The sequence below is a fragment of the Aptenodytes patagonicus genome, chromosome 1, assembly GCF_965638725.1.
Source record: "Aptenodytes patagonicus chromosome 1, bAptPat1.pri.cur, whole genome shotgun sequence".
In the NCBI taxonomy this organism is placed as follows: domain Eukaryota; kingdom Metazoa; phylum Chordata; class Aves; order Sphenisciformes; family Spheniscidae; genus Aptenodytes; species Aptenodytes patagonicus.
In genome coordinates, this window is record NC_134949.1 from 51,323,392 (window position 1) to 51,347,230 (window position 23,839).

The 23,839-nt window shown below is 43.1% G+C and overlaps 1 protein-coding gene and 1 long non-coding RNA gene across 4 annotated transcripts in view; one reads left to right on the top strand and one right to left on the bottom strand.

Moving 5' to 3' along the window:
- The window catches only part of LOC143158530 (uncharacterized), a 50,037-nt gene extending 33,199 nt beyond the window's left edge, over positions 1-16,838 (bottom strand). Inside the window, exon 1 of the long non-coding RNA XR_012995021.1 lies at positions 16,676-16,838. This is a non-coding gene — a long non-coding RNA (uncharacterized LOC143158530). The remainder of the gene's footprint in view (positions 1-16,675) is intronic.
- The window catches only part of CRADD (CARD and death domain containing adaptor protein), a 95,503-nt gene that overhangs the window by 6,536 nt on the left and 65,128 nt on the right, over positions 1-23,839 (top strand). The window contains exons 1-2 of one of the 3 annotated variants that reach the window (XM_076334553.1): positions 8,264-8,334; positions 11,909-12,214. In XM_076334553.1, the coding sequence (XP_076190668.1) occupies positions 11,917-12,214 (298 nt within the window). In that variant the 5' untranslated portion in view covers positions 8,264-8,334; positions 11,909-11,916. Of the gene's footprint in view, positions 1-8,263; positions 8,335-11,756; positions 11,785-11,908; positions 12,215-23,839 lie in introns of those variants that run through there. The other 2 variants (XM_076334543.1, XM_076334563.1) reach the window with 2 other exon arrangements.

Sequence of the window (23,839 nt, forward strand, 5' to 3'; positions counted from 1 at the left end):
GAAGCGTGGCCAGCAGGGTGAGGGAGGTGATTCTGTCCCTCTACTCTGCTCTGGTGAGACCCCACCTGGAGTATTGCATCCAGCTCTGGAGCCCTCAGCATAAGAAAGACATGGACCTGTTGGAGCGGGTCCAGAAGAGGGCCATGAAAATGATCAGGGGGATGGAACACCTCTCCTGTGAAGAAAGGCTGAGAGAGTTGGGGTTGTTCAGCCTGGAGAGAAGAAGGCTTCGGGGAGACCTTATTGCAGCCTCTCAGTACTTAAAGGGGGCTTATAAGAAAGATGGGGACAAACTTTTTAGCAGGGCCTGTTGCGACAGGACAAGGGGGAATGGCTTTAAACTAAAGGGGGGTAGATTTAGACTAGATATAAGGAAGAAATTTTTTACGCTGAGGATGGTGAAGCACTGGCACAGGTTGCCCAGAGAGGTGATGGATGCCCCATCCCTGGAAACATTCAAGGTCAGGTTGGACGGGGCTCTGAGCAACCTGATCTAGTTGAAGATGTCCCTGCCCATGGCAGGGGGGTTGGACTAGATAACCTTTAAAGGTCCCTTCCAACCCAAACTATTCTATGACTCTATGAAAGGAGAAATTTTATTTTTAAAAAACTATAAAAATAAAGGAAACTTTTAGTACATAAACCATAAAATTTCCAAATAGAGTAACTAGAAATTACTTGAAAGGTCTGAGCTGGTTAGTGCTGTACACACAAAGGAAGTGGGGATGACAAACTACTTTGGTATCTCAGCCTAGCTCCTGAAAACCACTTCTTTATTAGTGTTAACTTCAGCAGGTCTTAGTATTTTGCTAAGCCCTTAGCATGACTGAAAATGCCTGGAAAAAACATTCCACCGACACATAACTTCAGATCACCAAGGTCTGAGCTCTCTTTACAACAACATGGTGGTTCACCACAGTATTGCTGAAATTGGGTGATTTCTACAACAGGCTGAAGATCAGTCAAAGAAACTGGGAGGAAGAGTCGTTGCTGCCAGGCGCTGTCAAGGGCATCGGTGCCAGACATTGCTGGTCATTATCTGCTGTCTTAGACAGAGGGCATCCTACAAGCTAGGTAAAATACAGCCGCCAGGAAACCAGATGAGAAGCTATTCTGCTTGCTGGGGAGGGAATTATCTGTCTGGCTTTTGGTGTCTGGGAAGGGCCTGAAGGGAAAGAACATGGGAAAGCCAGCAGCTCCTATGAGAGGTGGCACTTCTCACAAGGTGTATCAAATAACTAACCATCAGGACTAGTGCTGTGCTGAAAGGTGTATTAGTAGAGCTTAAAGGTCCAGGGGAGTAACTAGTATCAGCAGAGTTTGAAATCACATACAAACAAAGTCTGGCTAGATAACTGAACTTCAGGAAAAAATTAAGCTTACAGCAAAATCAGTCTGTCCCGGTCACAGGGGTGCCAAGGAGGGGAGGGATTAACTGTGTTTATTAATCAGGTTATCTACAGGGCTTTGAAGCGGCCAGTGCCTCTGAGAAAGTCTAGGGAAATGTAAAAATGTATCACCATATTTATGGTGTTTAATCTCCCTGATAAATTATGGATTTTATTCTACTTAAATCCTATTTAAAAAAAGGATGGCACCTCTGTTTTGTTTTGTTGTTTTTTTTTTTTTTCTTCCAGAGTTGGAGTCATTAACTCTCCAGGAACTGAAATACCAAAATAATATCATTATTTTCTATGATATTAAGGAGTAAAAAAATGCAGGAGCAAAAGCTATTTACTTTAGCATAAGAAACAAGCTGACATTTAATAGGAAAAAGTCCAAACAGATAATACCCAGGAAAAGTTTAGCGCTGAGTGCTGCAAAGAACAAAATACATTAAAAAAATTCCCAAATTCAATGTGCCTGCCTCATTTTTTCTTTCACTGGCAGGCAGGGTTTATATAAGTAAATCCTTTTGTTTTCAGTCAAATTGTTCCATAATTGATGTTTCATAGCCAAGGATTGCAGTTTGGTGCACTGTTGGTTAACAAATAGTAAATGTGGAGGTATGACAAACATGGGAAAAAATTCAAAGCCCAGTGCAAATTCTTCATTTGACTTTATTGAGGTTATTTGGATCAGGCTTGATAACAAGAATTATATAAGAAACAGTTGTAAGACTGGTATCTGAAGGCTGTAAAATCACTTTTCAAAATGCTTTGTTGCAATTTAATTGTATCTCTCTAGGTTGCAGCCCTGAAATAGGATCTGTTCAGCTGAATCTCCGTACGCACACTCAGTTTGTCTCAGGGGGAATCTCCAAATTTGAGGAGTTGCTCTGGACACTGATATTACACGTGTCATACATTTGCTTTTTTCTTACCTAGTGTGCTGCTTATTGACACAGTCTGGAGGGCAGAATAAGTTGTGGATCAACTGTTACTGTTTACGGGATTTTTAGCTGGTTCACTTTCTTTTAGGAAGAGCAATATTAAACAAGACTGACCCTACATTAGCTGCAATTTACCTATCTGTAAAGTGGGCAGTGGACTTAACATTTTGTAATTTATCAGTGTGGGTGAAAAGCCGCTTATATTTCAGTTAACATTGATAAGAACTTAAGCTGCAATGATGGTAATATCTTTGAATGGCTGCATTGCTCGGAAGAGAGAAGAATGTAAGTTAGGAAAGTGAGATTCTTGTCTAACTAGATTGCAGTGGAAGTGGCATCACAGCTCCCTCATGAGCTGAAGCGCTTCAGACGCGTGTTGTCTGCAAAGGAAACTGCCTGTGAGAAGATAACTGTTTTCTGGAAATTCATCTGTTTCTTTTAATTCCCCTGATGGAGGGTGCAGTGCCTACTGCAGGCTGCTTAACTAGCCCACTGTAACCATGCATGCAGACAGGTTTCATTTTGAAAGGGAACAAAATACAGTAAGAGAATTTTTAATCAAAGGGTATTTTTTGTTTGAAAACAGGACGTATGGAAGAAATACAAGCAGTGGCAAATCTCTTGCTAGGCTACCTGTAAAAACTTTCCATGAATCATTACTAGCTCCTGAAAAGCTTAACCTGAAGGTAAGAACTTTTAAAAATATAGGTAATATATATGAGTTTGTCCAGTTCAAAGCCTGGGAAAGAAACAGAAGTTTACAAAAATCAGTAGTTATTCTCCTCCTAAATAAAACCAACCTTCCAGTCTTTTATCTAAAATGCTAGACAACCATTTCATATGCTGTAACTTGCCAATAGAAGTTGTTGGTTTCGTGAAAAGGTTTCAGACTTGAATCTTAAATTCCTTTTACTTATTTGTCAATGTTTGATTTTCAGGCTAATTTGTGAATTTTCTTTGTTTGTTCTCACATTTTTAAAATGGTTGCTTTACATTTAAAAACTAGTTTCATAAGTCTGGAGTAAATATTTAGAGGCTTGCAGTATTTCATCTGTCTCCTCAAAGCATCTTTAAATTAAACTTCCAAAACAAACAGAGAACTACATTAATTCATATACTTAAAGAAAATGGACTAAAAATTCTGAGAAATACTGAGTCACATTTTGCAAATATTAGTTGCAGGCTTTTTATTACAATTCATCGCAGAGATTATTTTTTTTTTTCTGGAATGAATACAAGTTTCACATTTGATGCCTGCTTCTCTTCTTGCAACTATTCTGCATTCAGCTTTTGGTAGTATTTGTATCAAAGTAAACAGCATTAAGGATTAATTCACTGCAGTACTGCTAATAAACATTTTTATTATTGAAACAAATGTAAATGTATAGACACTACACGGTCACTTCGAACCTCATGGTTTAAGATGTTTTGAAACTTTCTGTGCTATATTTTATCTACATGCTGGACATGCCTTTTAATAAAATAATACTTTTAAGGAAGTTCATCACGTGTCACCTACATTGTATATTCATTGCTCTCTTTGAACTGCATTTAATTTAAAGGCTTTATTATTTAAATGAATGGGAAGCTGTGAAGTATCAGAATAATCTAAGCAGCAGCCCAGGGGCTGATCCCCTCCAGTGATGCACTTCAGTCCTGCCCGTCATCTTTTCTCAGGGGCAATAAGGAATCGCTTTTGGAGTAGCAAATGCCACCTGAAGTGACACTCCCTCCCAACCCACAGTCCAGTGCCCTCAAACCCTGCCGGCACCCAGCGCAGCATGCCTAAACTCCGTCTACAAGTTGGGCAGTCTTTCCATACCAAAACCTTCCCTTCCCTGGCATCAGCCTGGTTTTCGGTGGCTGGCACGGGAGACCTGGATGTTGGTATTAGAGAGGGCCACACTTGCAAAGGGGGGTGCAATGGGGACCGGCGTGAGGAGGAAGGGGAGAGGGAGGAAGGGAAGGGATTATTGCCTGGGATGGCAGTGGACGGCAATGGCTTGCAAGACCCTCATCTGGTCTTCAGGCCACCGAGTTTGGGCCACCCTGACTTGTATTTTAACAGTGTTTTTGAGATACATCACATTCAGAAATGTTTTCTGTGCTCTTCTTTCTAAAAATGACAGGCAACCATATTTTTTTTTTTCCATCTTCATTTCAGAGGTTTTGTGAAAGATTTAAGCAATTAGATGTGTTTTTAATAAAGAAATATAGAGGCTCATATTTCTTTTCTTTTGTCCTTAAAGTTGGAATGCTGTCCTACAGACAATTGAAAACAGCATAGTCCTAATAGATTAAATCTGCTTGCACTAGTTTTGAAAACACATTTTGGCTCTTGTTATCAGCAGAAACAAATTAGTCTGTAGAAAACAAAGAAAATACGTACATGCTAGGATACAGCTTGTCTCTAATTAGCATAAAGGATCCTCTCAAAAGCTTTTTTTTTTAAAAATCTCATTATACTTGTACAGAGTTTCTAAAAAGATTTGGGACTTTTAAGCGAGCTTTAAAAAAGTGTATGGTAAATTTAAAAATCTGGTATTCTGACCAGGAATAACCCACATGTAAAGAGAATAGCATTGTCAGAAGAGATGCCGCTTAGCTTGGTTCCCACAGATTTGGACCTGCTACCCCGAATTCAGCAGTCCTCAAAAGTGTGGCCTGATGACCACCGGTGATTCCCAAATCCACATAACCAGAGAGACCAAGCTTTTAACTCTAAAAGTCTGATGATATCGATGTGCAGGATTGACCATGGTCCATTGATCTACAAAGTCTAGGAAATACTTTTTTAATCTACATGGTTAGCTTTGAGATTTGAGCAGTTAGTGGGGAGTTGAACTGAACTCAAACTGGCTCAAATATATATATATTTGGGGGGGGGGGGTTTGTCCCTAAAACTGGAATAGAACGAACCATCCTTCTGAAGTTTTGTTGAACTCAGACCAGAACTGAACTGGGAGAACTTTAGCCAGGGCTGAACCCAAACAGAACCGAAATGAAAAATTTAGAGGCTTCTCTCCTTGGACTTAAAATATTACCTGTGCGCATCCTTATTCCGTAACTGCAGAGTATAATAAACACCTGGGGTGCGTTGCTAAAGATGAACCCGAAACACCAGTAGCACATTTAGTTTCTGCTAGTGAATTTGCAGCACTGGTTATAAACTAGTGGAAGGAAAAGGAAACACCAGATTTTCCCTTTAAACAGACTTGGACCTCTGCTGTCATCCTCTTCCTTCCTTGGCTTATCTGTTTCCTTTCACTGCTTTCCTTCTTTGCATCTCTGTTTAGACTGTAAACAAAGATGTGACTAAATGCTGGCTGTACGACTGCTACCATCTACTTGAGCGGAGACCAGAGTTGCTCTTTGCATATCCATATGTTTTGCTAACTTTCTAAGATATTTTTGGACAGTATAAAATAAATAAACCTAATAATTGCCTCATCTGGCAAAAAGATATAGTAAATGCAAGTGAGGTAACTGCTTGTCTCCATTTTCTATTTTAAAATGTAGGCACATTATCTGCAATTAAATGCAGCTGTCAGGATCACAATGATGTGGTATTTCAAGTCTCCAAGTTTGGTCACTCCAATTCCAGATATAATACAGTTCCTTAGATCGTGACTAAAAAAAAAAAAAAGCTGGCAATCAGAAATGCAAGAAGCTAAGAAAGGAAACTTTCAGAAGCTATACAGCACTGTGCTGAGGAACGGTCATATAGATGGTTTGTGGTGTTCTCTGCTCCCTGGTGCTGGTTTGTGTTGTTTACAAATGTATTTTCTCACAATCAGTATTACAAACTATCCATGACGTGAAAATTTAAAACCACCTCAGCTGTACTTTGGCTACAACAGCAGCATTCTTCGTGTCTTAGAGTTACTGATGATGACTTACTTGTGTGGTTTCGTGTTGTCAAGGTCATAGTAAATGTTAATGCATCCCCCTGAAACAACCCATAGGAGTATTTAAACTTTTTATGTCTGTGTTCCTAGAAGACTAACATGTGTGCAAAAAAAAAATTTACCTTGGTTTAATAGATGTATTGGAATAAGATATTATTTATCAATTATTTAAAAGCAATTTAAAGCCCTTGTATCAAATTTATTGTCTGGAAATAATTCTAGATAAAAGCATTATGTCAATTAAACCAAAATATTGCTTTAAAATTGCCAAATAAGTAGCATCTCTGCAGAAGCTGGCCACATAATAAATGTGTATGATTTTTTAAACATTTCTTAAATCCAGCGCACAAACTTTGCCTTTAAGACTGTGATTTACATTCTGCATCCACATAAATTCTCAACTTTGCTGTCAGCCACAGGAAAATCAAAGGAAAAGGATCTAAGCTTTCTGAGCGTGACTAAGTGTGTATCTTTATGCAAAACCTTGTAGATAAATATCATGTTGAGCATATGCAGTATGTGAGCTCTACCAATAATACTTTCAGTTATATTTTTCCATGGCAAATAGGTACAATATCTAGGAAAGGCATGTAAAGGTTTCCATAACTAACTTCCCAATACCCTTAAATCTTCCAAATACCCTCAAATATGTAGGATTAGTCTCAACTGAATGTACAAATGGGATTCACAGAGTGGCAACATTTCTAGCAGCAGCTGCAGCAACCACCTTTCCCTGCTCTTCCAGAGGATAGGCATTAGTAAGCCGAGCAGACCATAGCCAGCTCTCTGTGGTTGCCTGCTTCTTCCAGGTAGCGCGTTCCAGCTCTGCAGGATCTTTTTTTTTTTTTTTCTTTCATCGCTATTGCGGTCCCGATGTGAAAAAAAAGGGCTGATGCTGCTGGAACCCGTGTGACACCTGACACCTATGTAAAGATGGAAAAAAGTTCTGCGATGATATGTGATAGGAAATGACAGCGCCTCATTTCTATAGCTCTATGAATTGCAGTTTTCTCTCTTCTGCCATACTTTGGTTTCAAATATTTGTATAAAATGATGTGAAAGAAATGTTTTTGTATTCAGCAACAGATGAATAACATTCCAAGAATGTGCACAGCACTTGAAATGTGGTAGACACAGGCTGGATCTTACTACATGGTTTTCACCTATGAAAGTGTCTTCATTTTTAGGCTGTTCAGATGAAAGTAATGAAACTAAATATATATAGTATTCAATACAACATTGCTGTATGTTTGATACGATGATACCAGCACCTGGACGAAGTTTGGCTTAGCATATACTTGCAAATAGGAACCAGTATCCCCAGAGACTAACGCAATCAGCTGTTCCTAATGTCACGAAAACTCCGTTTTTGTAATTTCTAATTTAATTTTAGATACAACTCCTCCACCCCGCCACCCAGATGCTGAGAGCGCAGCAGGTCCTCCAAACTCCTAGAAAGGAGCCTCCTTCGTGGAGACGTTCCCCCCTTCCCCCCCCCCCCCCCCCCCCCCCGCCCTGCAGCCCCTGGGCACCGGCAGCGGCACCGAGCAGCGGAGGGGACCCCGCCGCGGGCCTGCGGCTGCGCGGCGGCCTCTCTCCCTCAGGCCGTTCTCGAGCCCGCGTGGGGCCGGCTACGCGCCGGCTGACAGCCCTGTCTGGGGTGGTTTCCCCTTACTGGACGCCCACTCGCGAAGCTCGCTGCAGCCGGGCGCTCCAGCCAGTCCCGCCGCGGACGGGGGCCGGCTCCGCGCCGCCAGCGCCCTCCCAAACCGCAACCCCGCAGCAGACCCCCCGCCGCACGCGTCCCCCGCCCCGAGGCCCACCTTCCCGGCCGGCTGGCGGGTGGGACGCGGCAGCGCGTCCCGACCCGCGGGGCCGCCCAGCCCCGCTGCCCACAGCTGACATGGCGGCCGCGGCGCTCCCTCCCCCCCCCCCCTCAGCGGGGCCGGCAGCGGCGGCCCTTCCTCGGTCGGCCCGCAGCAGGGCGGCGGCGGCGGCTTCCGGCGAAGCCTTCTTGCCTTCAACAAAGATGGTGCTCCCCGCGCAGGCTCCGCGGGCGCTGGGGTGCCCTGTGTAGTTCCCCACTTCCCTCTTGTAAGTACGGGGCGAGGGCGGAGGGGGCTCTCCCCTCACAGCGCTCGACGCCCCGACCGCTCTCTCGCCCGCTCCGCGGTGCGGTGCCGGCGGTCCCACTCGGCCCGGCCGGGCTCCTCCCGGCTCCCCCCGCCCGCTGCCCCGGGCGCCGCCGAGGGGGAAGCAGGAGTAAAGGCGTCAGCCCGAGCGGTGCCGAGGAGCCGTTCGGCGGCGGCCCCCCGCGCTGCGGGGCCGTGGCGGGGGCCGGGCTTCCGTGGGGCCGGCAGGGGCGGTGAGGGCCGCGGGCCGGCGGCAGCGCCCGCCTCCGCTGCAGCAGCCGTGCCGAGCCGTGCCCGGAGGGAGGGCGGGGGGGAGGAAGGCCGGGGTGCTGCTGCCTGTCGGGCTGGAGCCGCGGCGGGAGGCTCGGTGCTTGGGTGCCAGCAGGTCGGGCAGCCGGCCTCCGACTGCGGCAGGAGCAGCAGCTTCCAGACCTCGGTTACAGGGAAGAAGTTAAAAGCACAACTTGCTTTTTTGGGGGGAGATTTTTAACCTGCTGTGAACAGCCAAAATCACTCATGGATTAGGCAGGGTGGACCTTATTCTTAGCTAAGCAGGCACATGGGAACATACTCGAGTCATAAGCAGCTCAGTGCAGTTGGTATTTGGGGAAATGCCAAAGTGTTTCTAGCCAAGAACTAAGTGAATGTTCTTTTTAGGATCAGAAGGGGTCTTTTTAGGGTTAAGGCTTTCAAAAGTTTTATCCCCATTCATGGACAGATTCTGTGTCGGATCCAGAAAAATGCAAACCTGCCTGTGTTGGTGTGGTGATGGGTCAAGGACTATGCTCAGTCAGCAGGACGTGGGGGTATATTTCTTAAAATTTGGCTCTACAGTGGAAAAGATGCGTTTTTAGAAGTATCTGGGGAAGGTTTGAGCCATGTCATCTTTTGGCTAAATGGACATCTCATCTTTTTACTTTCCCTCTAGCACTAGCATTACTAGAGAAAATTTATTTTAGAGCTTACTTTGGATCCCTAGATACAGGCTGCATTAATTAAAATTAATTTAAATTAATTCTGTGTTGCACTGAACTCCATCCCTATACTGTTACACACCAAAATCCTGATACATTTCCATATCTGGCTGCTTAGTTCCTGACTCAAGACACTTCCTTCTCACAGTAAACACACACTTAGTGTACACACAGTAAAGAAATACTTAATCTTTAAATAAAGACCTTAAAAATCAATACACCCCATCCTGGAAGTTTACTGGGCCAGTGACCTTGGTGTTAAGAGCTTTAAAACCTCAGTTGTGCTCACTCTGCAGTCAACGAGCCAAAGGCCTTTTTCAGCAGAAATTCCCCCTTCAGATTCATGGCTTGATAGGCATTTTTCAGTGCACAAAGGTGCAAACTGAGATGGTTTGAAAAGGCCTTTTTTTTTTTAAAAGCATTGACCACTTTGGTCATGAAGAAGGGGAACTCAATCAAGTGCTTTACTGTGTCTGGAGAAGCTGATGTTCCTCGTCTGGCACATGGGCGAGGAGGCTTCTGGACGGGGACTCTTGGTGGCCTGTGCAGAATGTGAAGCACAAGAGCTTCGTAGCATCTGAAACAGTTTTCTGCCTGGGTTGAGATAATGCCCTCAGAGCTGCTGCTGCATGCCTGTCTTGAACTCTGCAAGTGCTTCATGAGCTCAGAGGCGGTCAGGGAATCCTAGAAGGGAGAAATGGCGGGCATCTGCTGCCTGAATTTTATCTGGTTTTGCTTTAGTCCAGTGACTGCTCCCAGTAGTGTAAAGGTAGTGCATGTTAAAGACCAGAATCTTCAGCTTTACCTGTCCAAAATGAGCATCCTAGCATCAAATGGGGAAATCCAGTTCTCTTTCTTGCCTGCTCTTTTTCCATCTCCTTGCTTGCACTGTCATCTTACTCCATGATGGAGTTTGATGTTTGAGCTACGCTTAGCAAACTAGCATTTTTTAAGGACATGTGCTGGGATAGCTGTTGTTTGATTCCCGAATGGCCCCTAGACAGAAGGTAGGCACCTCAAAATTCGCTTCAGTATACGAGAAACATACTGGGTAACCCAGGGAAGATGGAGTCCTCCTGGGAAGGTGCCGTCCAGCAATGCTTTCAGCACTCTGGGGAAGTGTTTTTGGAAAGTGGCTTTATCGGAGGGTGTCACAGACAGGGTTTTCCAGTCTCTCTTTCGTGGTCCTATGCTCTTGCATTCTGTCCAAGATACCATTTACATGCCTATATGTTCTGTTGGTTGCCTGGCGTAGACTTTAACAAGCAGGCCAACCAGCCAACCTTTGATGGGGCCTTCAGAGTTGGTAGGCACCTCTGATGATATAAAGACTTCAGCAGGTTTGCAAAAAAGCAAAACCTTTGAAAATCTCTGTCTCTCCTTGTATCCTCAAGCTGAATGAAGTACAGTTTCTGCAAGGTCTAGCTGTTCGAACAGCAGCTTCTAGTTTAATTATCAGAAACTCTCTTGGTAATCACACTCAACACCTGCTGCAGTTTTTGACTTCATTATTTAGTCATGAGAAAGTATTTAATTGTATTACCCTGTCATTTTCCTTTTCAAGTGCCATTAATGGGCCTAGGGATATGTTTGTCGTTAAGGTCTAGACTAGACATCTTGATTCGGTTCAGAGGTCTGGCACGGACTCCCGGTATGATTTTGAATGAGTTGCTTGGTCTCTCTGGACCTTGATTCCTCTTCTGTAGAGTGGCTATAAAATGCATCTTTTCCAGCTTTTGTCTAGTCAGAGTATTAGTCAACTGGAATGGAAGCTGGCAGAGGGCATCCGATTGCTTCCTGTGAACACATTAGAAGGGTAAATACCAGGGAGGGAGAAGAGCTACTTAAGCTAAAGAACAGTTTTGGCAGAACAAATGCCTATAAATAGAAGGTGGATAAATTTGAGATGGAAATTCTAAGAAAGTTTCTCATCATCAGATCAGTCGAGTTCCAGAGCAGCCTTCCAGGATGAGTCAGGGGGAAGAACGATCTGGTGTGTGAGGTACATTTCCACCCCTCCTAAAATGAAAATGCATCGTGTAGGCCAAAGCTACCTGCTGACTCTTTCCCTGCTGCTGCTGCCTGTCTGTGGTGTATCTACCAGTCCTGCTGCTGCTTTCACACTACTGCAGCAAAAGTGCTGCAACAGCAATAGTGTCAGAGGCATCAGTAACAGAGCTCAGGTGTGACATCTCTAACTTTTTGGGGGTAGAGTCTCTTAAGGACTGGCAAATGCTCTAGTTGCCTTTAGCATGGACCTTGACCAGTTAGTGTGCAGGATTATCTGGCATGTTTTTTATTCCAGTGAAGGGCTGGTCTTCACAATGCCAAAGGTTCTCTTCTTGGCTAATATTTCCCAGATATGGCTGCATTTTAGCTCATGAGACAGTGAAATCTGAGTGGAAAGAAGATGGTGGGATCATTAATAGTTTTCCCAGGTTGGTGATTCTGAGTTTGGCATTCTTTCTAAAGGTTGCCAGGTATCAAACATCACTTCTGGATGTTAAAGGTTGAAGTATTTTAATCTTGACTCATTTTCCTACTCCTTTTCTCATGCTCTAGGTTGCCAGATGGATGCCAGAGACAAACAGCTTTTACGCTCCCTGCGCCTGGAGCTCTGCACAGAGGTGCTGGTGGATGGAATTGTTATTCAGTATCTCTACCAAGAAGGGATTCTCACGGACAGTCATGTTCAAGAAATAAAATCCCAAACCACCAGTCAGAGGAAAACCATGATGCTCCTTGATATTCTCCCCACCAGAGGACCCAAGGCTTTTGATGCATTCTTGGATTCCTTACAGGAGTTCCCGTGGGTTAAAGACAAACTGATGGTGAAGCGTAAGGAAATGACAGTACAAGATCCTGCAGGTAAGGCGAGGATTGTTGTTGCTGATATTTTGAAGCTTGTTCTCAAGCTGTAACTTTGAAAGTACTGAATGTACCAGTAATTTCAAGTTATGCGTCATGTAGACATGGAGCGTGATACCGACAAAAGGGGACAGCCTGAATTTCCTGGAAGCCAGCCAAACACCAGGAAGTATTGCAAAGTTTGGGGAGTGAACAGGGCTGAGTTTCAGGAGACCGGGAGGCAGCAGGAGATGCTGCCTTGGGAGATGCTGGGATGTAGGAGGACCCAACTCCATTACCTCAAAGGGAACGGGCTATAAAAAGTAGTGTTGACTAGCTGCAGAACAGTCTCTTCACCATCCACGCCTGATTATTGTTTGTTTTATGTATGTTTTACAGTGGTTTGTTTCTGGATTGTTCATATTAACAGAATTTTTATTTACTTACTTTTATTACGATTTTAATGTCATTTTGATTCAGTATCATATGCTAATTTAGGTTTGTTTAGTTTATTATGTTTACTGGAGTGCAAATATCTAGGATCATTACTTCCAAAATTACTAGCCATTGCTTAGTTTTAAAACAAATTTAGGAGCTAACCGATTTAGTGGGTGTTATATAATCTTACTTAGTAAAATCTCTGGCTTTCTGACATTTAAATGTACCTCTAAAACTAGTTTTCTGATTGTTGATGTTTGTTCAGAAGTGATTTCTTTACCAATCCGTGCATGCAATTGTTGAGCTGTTTTGAAGTCAAGGCGACTGCTTAAAATGCACGTTCCTTGCCCTAGATTCTGGCAGCATGCACTGGCTGCTAACCTCATGTTACCAGCAAGACGGTGAAATAGTCCTCACTTGGGAACATCGTTTCCAAGCAGTCCGATTAACCTTTCTCCAAACCCTCCACCCCCCCGCTGCCCCATTTGAGTTTCATCATATGTATTTTGATGCACATGACGCGTGCTTTTTCCAGTGTCAGTATGCTTTGCCTGAGACTGAAAGCCTGTGAAGATGGGTGACTAAAACCTGTTGACCGTCATGTGCACCTGCGTCCCAGTTAGCTGCACGTTCAAGAATGTTTTGTCAAGATCTGCTGGACAAATCTGACATGATCTTACCTTAGGACATTTTTAATGGAATATCGTGACAGCTTGTCTTTCTGTTGTGTCTCTGTGGAGGTTGCTTTATGCTTGCTTGGAAATGGGTAAATAATTTTCAGAATTTGGGAAATAAATGTCCTGTGCTGCACATAGGGGAAAGCACTGCAAGTTCTCAGCACAATGCAGACTCGTGGCATTGAGTGTGTTGGAAAAGACCTTGCTCACTGTTATGACAAATCCTGTCATGCTAATGCTCTTTATTTGCCTTACAAATCAGCCTGTTTGTTTGCTAATTGCTGGTTAAGCTGTTGAATAATCCTTACAGTTCCAAAAACGCACACACAGCCATCAAGTGCAGTCAGGATCGCGTAGTTTGTTACTAGAAAAATTGTTTCCGATTTTTGTTAATTTGATCGCTTTGTGGATTGCTTGTTCCCATTCTTGATCGCTTGTGACTAATGTGCTGGATTTATGCATGTCAGGTTCTCCGGTTTCGAGTGGGCTGACTGTATTTGATAATCCTATTGCCAAATTTTGTGTGTAAGTTAGAAAAGGCTTCCAGATTAGATCAAAGGTTCCTGTTATTTTTACTGTGGCAATACAGAGTGTAAGAACAGGATAAGAGGCAGATAGCCAAGTTCGTTTTAATATTTAGGCATGTTCTTTAGAAGCCAAAGAAAGAGAGCACCATCTGTGCCCTAATAAATGCTGAGTGCACCCTGGAATGAATTGGAAACTGTGGTGGCATCATCAGTGCTGATTACATGCAACAAAATGTGGTTTGGGATAAAAAGCCTCGCTTTGCATTCTAAACAACAAACTTGTAAGCTTTTGTCTCGGCAGAGTACTTGAGCATATGCTTGGCCTTAAGCATGGAAAAAGCCATTGGCTGTAATAAAACTATAAGTATACTTAAAATTAAATGTGTTCTTTAGTGCCATGCTAGATAACTTAACTTCTGCCTTGTTGGAAACAGTTCTTATAAATGATGATTTGTCAGCGGCAATTTCTTTTAAAGAATCCATTTGCAGTGAAAAAAGCCTGCCACATACATACTACCTTTTTTTAGACCCTAAAACTTTTAAAATTGAAGTTGGTTTTATGGCCCCAGATTTTTAAATCTTTTTTTCCTTTGAATCATGCGTACTTATGGAAATCGCATGCCTGCTGTTCACTTGTTTATGCTCAGTTAAAATTCTGTTTAGTCAAGCAAAATATCTTCAGTTTTTGCAGATCTTTTGCAGGACTAAGGACTGGTGGCAAGTTGTTCCTCGAAGGAAGGTTTTATTTTATAGTCTTTCACTTCTCACTGACTACACGTAGGATTTGTAAAGTCAGTAAAAGTAGACTATTAGGTTTCCTCTATCTGAACGTAAAAACTGTGGCACGTGCACAGTGATTTTTCTATGTAGACCTTTGGATTATTGTGCATTTTGTTCAAAGAGATCAGGCTTTCTATCTTTGCTTCGGCTGAGAAATATAGCTTGTTGGTTCCCAGTTAAAAAAAAAAATCAGAACTGTAATTGTTAAGAAGCTTTTAATTTATTTTCTTCCCCTAGTAAAAAAAAAAAAAAACCAAAAAAACCAACCCAACTGAACCAAACAAACAGCAATTTCAGAAGGACAGAAATAAAAACATTTTTGGTGATGTAGTGTAAATATGATCTGGTGGACTGAGCAGCTACGAAATGGAAGCCAAAGCCTGAGACCTAAACAAGACACTGCCACTGACTCATCGGGAGCCTTTGGGCAAATTCTTCCAAGGCAATGGATTTATTGGTTCCCAAGTTGTGTAACTCGGCGTAATGTTCATGGAGCAGCATAGGGTGTAACTGTAAATTGGCCCAGGATTCAACCCAGAGTATGCTGTTTGGCTGCTTGTAAATAAATGAACTTTAAAACCTGTGATATCCTGAGTTTTATTGCTGAACATCAATTGACTTAAAAATAGTAAGTTCTGTATACTGTTACCTGCTGTAGTTCCAAGGAACACAGAAGACCCTAATCCTGCAGAGCACAAGGAATAGTTTTTCCATGGGAATCAGGAGAGTGACATGCAGGCAGGTAGGGCCACTTGCATCTGTATAACTACAGCAGAGAGACCCAAGATTCCTTCCCCTTGCTTGTTTACTTTATGCACAGGACAGCATTTTGCTTAGGGTCACCTTTTTTCTCTCTTGTATGGATCTGTCAGATGGCCACAGCTTTGGGGAAACCTTTTCTTAAGGTAGGGAAAGCATCATTGTAAAACCCCAAAATCTCGAGAAGAAGATTTAGTGTCATGTACTTTTAGAGGTAAATATTTATGACTTTAATTGTTTTCAAGATGATAGGGTGTGTTTCTTGCTTGTGTAAGAACCTGTGATAAAACAGTTCACCCTGTGCAGAGTGGTATTGCAAGACTTAATCATTAGAAACATCAACTGCAGCATGAGTTCCTGGTTTTGAAGATCAAAACGTCTGCCATAGTAAGAGTTAACAAAAATAATGTGGCTCTGTTTTGTTGGAAAAAGACTATTCTGGTTTTTCTGCCCTAGTTTGGATAACTTTATGCCTTTGTTAGGAACATAAATATTCAATACAGTATTATAATTCCTATGAAAAACTACAGCTGTTGGCAATAGAATTCCATTCTTTCTAGGAACAGCAAACAGTTACCCAATATTTTTTGCACTGAATAAAAAAATATAATCTTTGACGGTGTCTGTTTATCAGAATGTTTTTCTATTCTCTCTCCGCTCAGGAATTTCTCTGCCCAAGTATTATATTTCTCTCTATACTATATGTTGCTATAAAATTATTTATTTCTAAAAGTGTTAGTACTGCACCTCTTTGTAGTATAGATGATTTCTCCATTCTACAGGAAATCGCAGTGTATTGAGAAAGAGAAAAGTCCGAGATACAGCGTTTGCCAAAGGAATCCTGCAGCAGCCGTTGCTATCTGGCAAATGTTAGTGAATTTGGGGCATGGAGTTACACAGAATCGTCTTGGGAAAGCTGTTCTCTCACAACTAAGCAGGGAATATTTTCTAATGCATGATTTTGTTGTTGTTGTACCTAGTCAGCAGTCTGCATTAGGGTCCTGTTAGACTTGGGTGAGGTTTTTTGATTTGAACAGATGATGTGGTTGGGGTTTTTCCCTGGATGTGTCGGGAGCGTGTGTTCTCGTATAGCTATATAAAGCTTCATGTTGTGTAACACTTTGGATGAAGCATGCAAGTACAAAACAAAGCAAAACATGTACTTCTGCTGAGAAAGCCATCCTTCCCTCCCCCCCAGCTTTCCCAAAGTCCTTTTTCCACAGCTGGGTTGTAGGTTTCTAAGAATTCGGATTCAAATGCAACAGCATTAGGATATGGGGACGTTTAGCATCTCTTCTTACCTTTTGTTGGCTGCTTCCTGCCCTCTTCATATCCTGCTTCCTCTCACGTCTAATGTGGTGAGGAAACAGCCTGGTCTCTTGCCTTTTCCATTTTGATATCAGATAGAAGAGCAGCTGATGAATTCCTTTTCTCTCTCTAAAATGGTGGACAGAAGACGGTGTGTTTTTTTTCCCTTTCTTCTCTTTCCCTCCCCTTTCTTGTGTAGTCCTGTGGCAGAAGGGGGAGTTTCCTCCCATGTATGTCTGAAGGAAAGGGATGGGCTTAGCAGCCTTGGCCACACTGGATTGACCTGGAGATGAAGGAATGCCCTTGTGCCACATCCCAATGCCCGGAGGCTGTAGAAAATGTTCTCTGGAGAGATTCAAAGGCATCCTCCTAGGAGAATTTCCCAAACTCTTTTCCACATTCCCATCTCCCCTGAAAATCAGGTGTTACATTTACGGCTTTGGCCTTGTTCCTGACCACAGCGAGATCTGTGAAGTCTGGCGTTAAAGGTTTGTGCACACAATATTAACAGCGTGCATCATGACATGGACAAGTAATCAACTTTCCTGGTTCTGCAGAGCGTTCTGTGTATGTGTTTTGGTTTTAATGTGTGTATGAACGTAAGATTTTCTTTTTTCTTTTTTTTTTTTTTTTACAGTTTAAGGAATATTTGCTTTGTTGCTTTTTTGCCGTGTTAATAAGCAGCTGTGTTTATGCTGTTAAGAACTATAGTGTTTCCTGTCCAGTCTCAAACAGTTTCTTTCAGGTAAGTTAATGGAAAGATATAACCATACTTGGTGTCATCCTCAGTAACACAAATATGTGAGGCTAATAATAATATAGATTTAATAAAACGTATAGTCCCTGGAAACAGGAGAGGAGGAGTGAGTTCTGGCAACAGAGGTGTTTGGGCCAGCTGTGCCTGATCAACTACTCATAACCAACGGTACTAAGAGGAAGCAATGAGTAATTGGGATTGAAGACTCCCTGGTGTACGGAATGGAGACATCCGTCTGCTGACCAGACCTGATGACTTCCAAAGTTTTCTGCTTCCCCAGGGACTGGATCCAGGACATCACAGAGGTTGCCAAGGCCTGGCCAATCATCAGACTTTGCTACTCTCTCATGTGGGCACTAGTAATACTTCAGCAGATTAAGGATTACTGCGGGGCTCAGTGATCCCGTGTGAAGAGATGGAGCCCAAGCAGTGTTCTCCATCCTGCCATTCAAGGGGAAAAACCTGGGCAGGGGTGGATGCATCCTGCATATTCACACCTGTCTGTGCACATGGTGTCATGGCAGCACTTTGGACTCTATGACCACAGGACCCTTTTCAAGAAATGAGGACTTCTAGGGACAGATGGGATCAACTGGACAGTGTGGGGCAAAAGTGTCTTTACCAGCAGGCGTGCTGGGAGGAAGTGGAAGTCTGTACAGTTGCAGCACTGTGATGTCATTGGATTTGCAGGGACACGGTGGGGCAGTTCACACAACTGCAGTGCCATAGTGCACGGCCTCAGGTTCTTGGACAAGGATGCCATTGCAGTCTCTTCAAAGGAGTGTCTTGAATGCACAGAGCTTTGCTACTGCCTGGGCAACAGGCTGGTCAAGAGCTCCTGGTTTAGGATCAGAAGGGAGCTCAGTAAGAGAGACATTGTGGTGGCATCTTTTATAGGGCTTCCCAATCAAAAGGAGGTACAGCCTGGAGAAGGGAAGATAGCAGCTTTCCAATACCTACAAAGAGGATATCAAGAGAAGACAGGGATAGGCTCTACACAGCAATGCATGGTGGAAAGATGAGAGATGAAGGGTGTTAGTTGAAATGAGAGGTTCTCACTGTCTCTAAGGAGAGTTTTTCATCATAAGGGGAGTCAAGAAGTGGAACGGGGACCCAGAGAGGTTGAGTAGTCTTCATCCTTAGAGGTTTTCAAGACCCAGCTGGATAGAATACTGAGCAACATGGTCTGATCTCAGAGCTGACCCTGCTTTGAACAGGAGGTTGGACAGGAGACCTCCTGAGGTCTCTTCCAACCCAAATTTCCCTGTGATCCTATGAAGCCTTCTTAAAAGAGTGCTTCTGTTGCAGGCCCTGGTTTTCAGGGAAACTAACCACCATGGTGTTTACTGGGAATGTGACAGTACGGCGATCCAGGAGACTTCTGGAATGCAGAAGGGACAATATCTTGATGAATGTCCTAGATGCCTAGACTAAGGGAGGTGCTTTACTGGCCTTGCTACTCACAAACAAGGGACAACTGTTTAGGGATGTGTTTGTTGATGTCAGTCTTGCCTGCAGTTACCATGTAGTGCTCAAGTTTAAGATACTGAGAGAACAGAGGAAAGCAAGTAGCAGAGTAAAGGTCCTGGACTTTACCTTGTTCATGAAACTGGTTGATGGGACACTGTAGGAGACAGTTCTGAAGGACAAAAGCACCCAGGAGACCTGGCTGATCATCAAGGAAAACCTCTTCAAAGCACAAAAATGGTCCATTCCTACATACAGGAAAAGCAGCAGGCATGGCAGGAGGTCAGCTTGGCTGAAAGGGGAACTCCCAGCTGAGCTCAAATTCAGAAAGGAAATGTCTAGGAGGTGGAAGTGAGGACAGGCTACCCAGGAGCAATATAAAAGCATTTTGTGGGCTTTTAGGGATAGAGTTATGAATGGCAAAGCTCATCTGAGTTTGAAACCATTCAAGGATGTGAAGGACAACAAGATGGGCTTCTACAGGTACATGGGCAGTGGAAGGAAGACTAAGGCAACCACCGATGAAGGGGACGGGAAAAGGCTGGGTCTTCATATGCTAAGCCTGCTGTCAGTGGGCCCTGGTCTCTGTGCCTAGTAGTGGAATTTGGATGAGGGAGATGCTGTTTATAGTAGAAGAGAATTGAGTTAGGAACTACCTGAGTAGAGTGGACATACACAAATCCACGGAGCTGGATGGGATGTGTCTGAGAGTGCTGAGGGAGCCAGCCTATGTCTTTGAGAGGTTGCTTTCTGTCATGCTTGGTAGGCTGTGGTAAGCCAAATGCACAAAGTGCAATAAAGTGTCTGGAAACAGCCAGCTTGAGTTTACCACAGGTAAGTCAAGCTTGACCAACTTGATTCTTGCCTTCTGTGATAAAATGACTGACTCTGTGGATAACAGCAGTAGCTTTCATTTAATTGACTTCAGCAAGGCTTTCACCACAGTCTCATAGCATTCTTGTGGCTAGCTGGGAAGGTATGGACTGAATGGGTGGACTGCACAGTGGGTGAAAAAAAGGCTGGACCACCAGGCTCAAAGGGTGGTGGTCAGTAGTTCAATATCCATCTAACCGGAGGCTAGTTATGAGTTGTGTTCCTCAGGGCTGACAGTGGGACCAATTCTGTTTAACCTCTTTGTCAGTGACCTGGGTGATGGGAGGGACTGTATCTTCAGGAAGTTTGTAGATGAATTAACTTTGTTTGCACACTTGTCATTTTGTGTTCTGGGATCTTCTGAACTGTGCCTAAAGCAGAAAGGCAGGATGACTCCAGGCCTTGGGGATCATTTGACACAGGAGAGCGGGACTGCCTCTCAGAGGGATCCCAGCAAGCTGGATGAATGGGCCAGCAAGAACCTCATGATGTTCAGCAGAAGTAAGTGTAAAGTCCTGCACCTGGGATACAGAATTCTCGCAAAATAACACAAGATGGGCACTGACTGGCGAGTTGCAACTCTGCAGAAAAGAAGCTGGACGTCTTGATAAACAGCAAGTATGATGATGAAGACTAACCACACACAGGACTGCATCAGCAAGAGGAAAGCCAGCAGGCTGAGGGAAGCGATTACTTCCCTGTAGCTGGTACTAGGAGGCTGTATTTGAAATACTGTGTCTAGCTTTATGCCACCAGTACAAGGGAGAGATTGACAAACTAGAGAGTTCTGTGGAGCACCACTAAAATAGTTTAATGTGAAGTACAGGGAAAGGCTGAGACAACTGAGTTTGTTCTTGGAGAAGAGAAGGCCAAGTAGACTCAGCAAAGGTAGAGTCAGACTCTTCCTACAGGTGTGCAGCAAAAGGAAAAGAAGTGGCAGCCACAAGTTGTAGCAAGGGAAATTCTGATTGGATATAAGGAAAAAAATTTCACAAGACAGGTTAAGCACTGGCCACCAGAGGTTGCAGCCCAAGTAGGGTTGCCCAATGAGGCTGTGGAATCTCCATCCTTGGAGACAGTCAACACTCAACAGTAGAAGACCCTGAGCAACCTGATCAGACTTTGAAGCTGTCCTTGCTTTGAGCAGGAGGTTGGGCTAGATGACCTCCAAAGGTCCCTCCCAACCTAAATTTTTCTGTGATTCTGTAAGCTTGGCATCACACTCTGTGTACTCAGTAGGTGGGATTTTAATCCAAATATAACTGGTGCTGACATAGGACACTTTGGATATGTATGCCAGACTTCTAGTTCAGATTAGGAATGTGCTTTTTAAGTGAATTGGAGTGTTTGAATTAGATTTCTTTCAAGTGAATCTAAACAGGGAAATGTGCTCCGGGTGTTCACAGAGTCTATAGGACCAGACTAGAGCCAGTTAGAAGTGAAACCTTCCAGCTGTGTATAGTCTGCATGCCAGATCCTCAGAATGATCTGTATCGGTCTATAGGTCCTCTCCTATTGTTCTGTACTGCTTGCTAATATAGACATAGCCTTTTCTGGCCAGTGGATGAGGTGGTTTTGTCCATAAACACCTGCAGTCTTGCAATCCTTTCTTCCCAAAATTCTGTGTTCATACATACATATAGATGTAGATGTGCATCATATCAGGGATGCTGCTGCATGCAAATAAATGCATTTTTTTCTTTGATTATTTAAGTATCTCTATTTCCCAGAGTTTATAGTACTGTTTCTCATCTTGGAGTATGTCCATTCTAAATGGCTTACAGAGTTCACTACCTGTAGTTTTCCATTAGACAAAATATCTTAATTCTCTGTCCATTTTCCTCCTCAACTTGCATCACAGTATGATAAAATCATGCCTGTGTCTTATATTTCCAAAAACATGCATAGTTGCAGTCCTCTGTGATCCTTGAGATCTTTTGTTAATTGTTGCCAGCTTCCCACTGTTGGTCTTGTCTCAGGATGTGGCAAGGGAACCATTGAAAAAGCTTTGTACAGACAATAATAATTGTTTTCTAGAACAGACTGGAAACTTTCTTGTAAGGACCTGATCCTGCCGCTTGATAAAGCCACTTGTAAACATGAAAAAGCAAGATGCAGTTGTTATTTTTGCATTATGTCATCAGTATAGGCATTCTGTTGATACTAATTAGTGGCCTTTGTGGCCCATAGATATACACTAATAGATGCTCCAAAGTAACTGAGAGAACTTCCTACTTAAGACGTTGTAGACTTCTTTTCATGAATTTTTTCTTTATTAGTATTTTCCTTCAGAGCTGGCCAGCTCTTCTTTTAGCACCTCCAGAATTGCCTTGGAGCTCCATCTGAAAATGTTTGTTTAATTTTTGTATTCCCATTGCATGGGGAAAATCTATTGTCTTTCATAAATAAGTCTATGAATGATGTTTTTAAAAAAAAAAACAACCAAGCGGCAAACACACCCACCTTAGCTTGCATGTGTTGTGGAGGCTGCATAGCCATCCAAAGTCAGTAAAAATGTTAACTAGTGTGTCACAGTGAAAGTCTGACTCCAGTGAAGTCAGAGGCTAGACTCCTGTTGACCAGAGCAGGACAAAGGTCTTGCCACTGATGACTGAAATGTTCTCTCTGGTGAAGGAATGGGTGCTATGCTGTCTTCCCTACAGTGACATTGCAGCATGTCTCGACCTTCAAAGAAAAATAATTTCTGCAGCTGAAAAGCTATTACTAGTTCAGACTCCACACCCCTTTTGCCTGTCGACTGAGAATATCAGCAGTGATGTGACTTACTTCTCACTGGGAAATGTCACTTGTATGGCAAAGGTCAGGAAGTTCCTCTAGGATACAGTTAATTATGCACCGTTATTGCCATACGCAACTAAGCTTTCCTTCCAGATTTGCTTATGGTCATATATATGTTTATATGAATGAGAACTAGAGCACCCAAGTATCACTCGTCATTACCTCAGAGTGATGCAACTGCAGTTTATCTTGTTAGAAGATTTACGGTTTTGTATACAAGACTTTTAAAGCCAATTGTTATCTATTTGGCAATTGTCTGTGTAAACAGAAAACCAATCTTGCTGCTTCTTTTAGCCATTGGACCGTTGTTCCAGTATACTGTCCGACTTTCTTTTTAAGTTTTCTTCCTGCTCTTGCTTCGTCTGTGAATAGATCATATATTGATGTATTGGCAAGGAGTTGTACACGCGTTTTGACAAACATCTCTGCTGCAAACTGAAGTGAAGATTCAGGGTTTCTTCCAATCGACATTTAGAGAAGGAGCCAATTTGATTTATACTATACAGTTTGTGTATGCAGGAAATAAGCATTAATGCATCGGGTCAAGGGGAATAAATTGCCATTAGTGTACCACTTCTTCTGGCAGCCTTCTTAATCTTAGTGTTTCACCACCTTGCCTGGGATTTTCAAAAGGACTCATAGTTAACCCAAGCTCACGCAACCCTCCCCCCGTCAAGGTCAAGGGTAAGGTCCCCTTGGCTTTAAAGAAGGCAGTTTTAGTCCTGTGCTGATGCTTTTGAAAGTCTTACCTTTCATTTGTAGTTAATAATATGTTGAGCTCTTTAACGAACGGCCTGTTTCAGTCTTTGGATCTTTCTAATAAAACATGTGCTATGGTTGAGTGAAAGGACTTTACACAGGTAAAGGGTTGACTAAACCCCTTGCCAGCCCTGGGGGTCTCTGGCTGGCTCTGGTGGGAGGTAGGCTTCCTCCACGGGCAGCCGGTGCTGCCTTTAAGCAGGGGCATATGAAACTTCAGCAAAATAACTGTTGAGAAAGGAAAGCTGGAACGCAAAGGAAAACCAGTACTTTCTAGTATTTCTGTGTGAAGAAAGTATTTCTTTAAATATGTTTTTATTTACTGTAGGCGATGGCTGTATTTGCTCAGCTTTTCAAAGCGACAAGAGACGTTCTTTATTCTTACTCCTGTTTAATTAAAAAGTCATGTATTTCTCTGTGATCCAGTTCTGCCACATCCCACATGAGATTAGTTTCATCTTCATATCCTTGAACAGCAATTGCTGCAGTTAGGGTTGCAAAA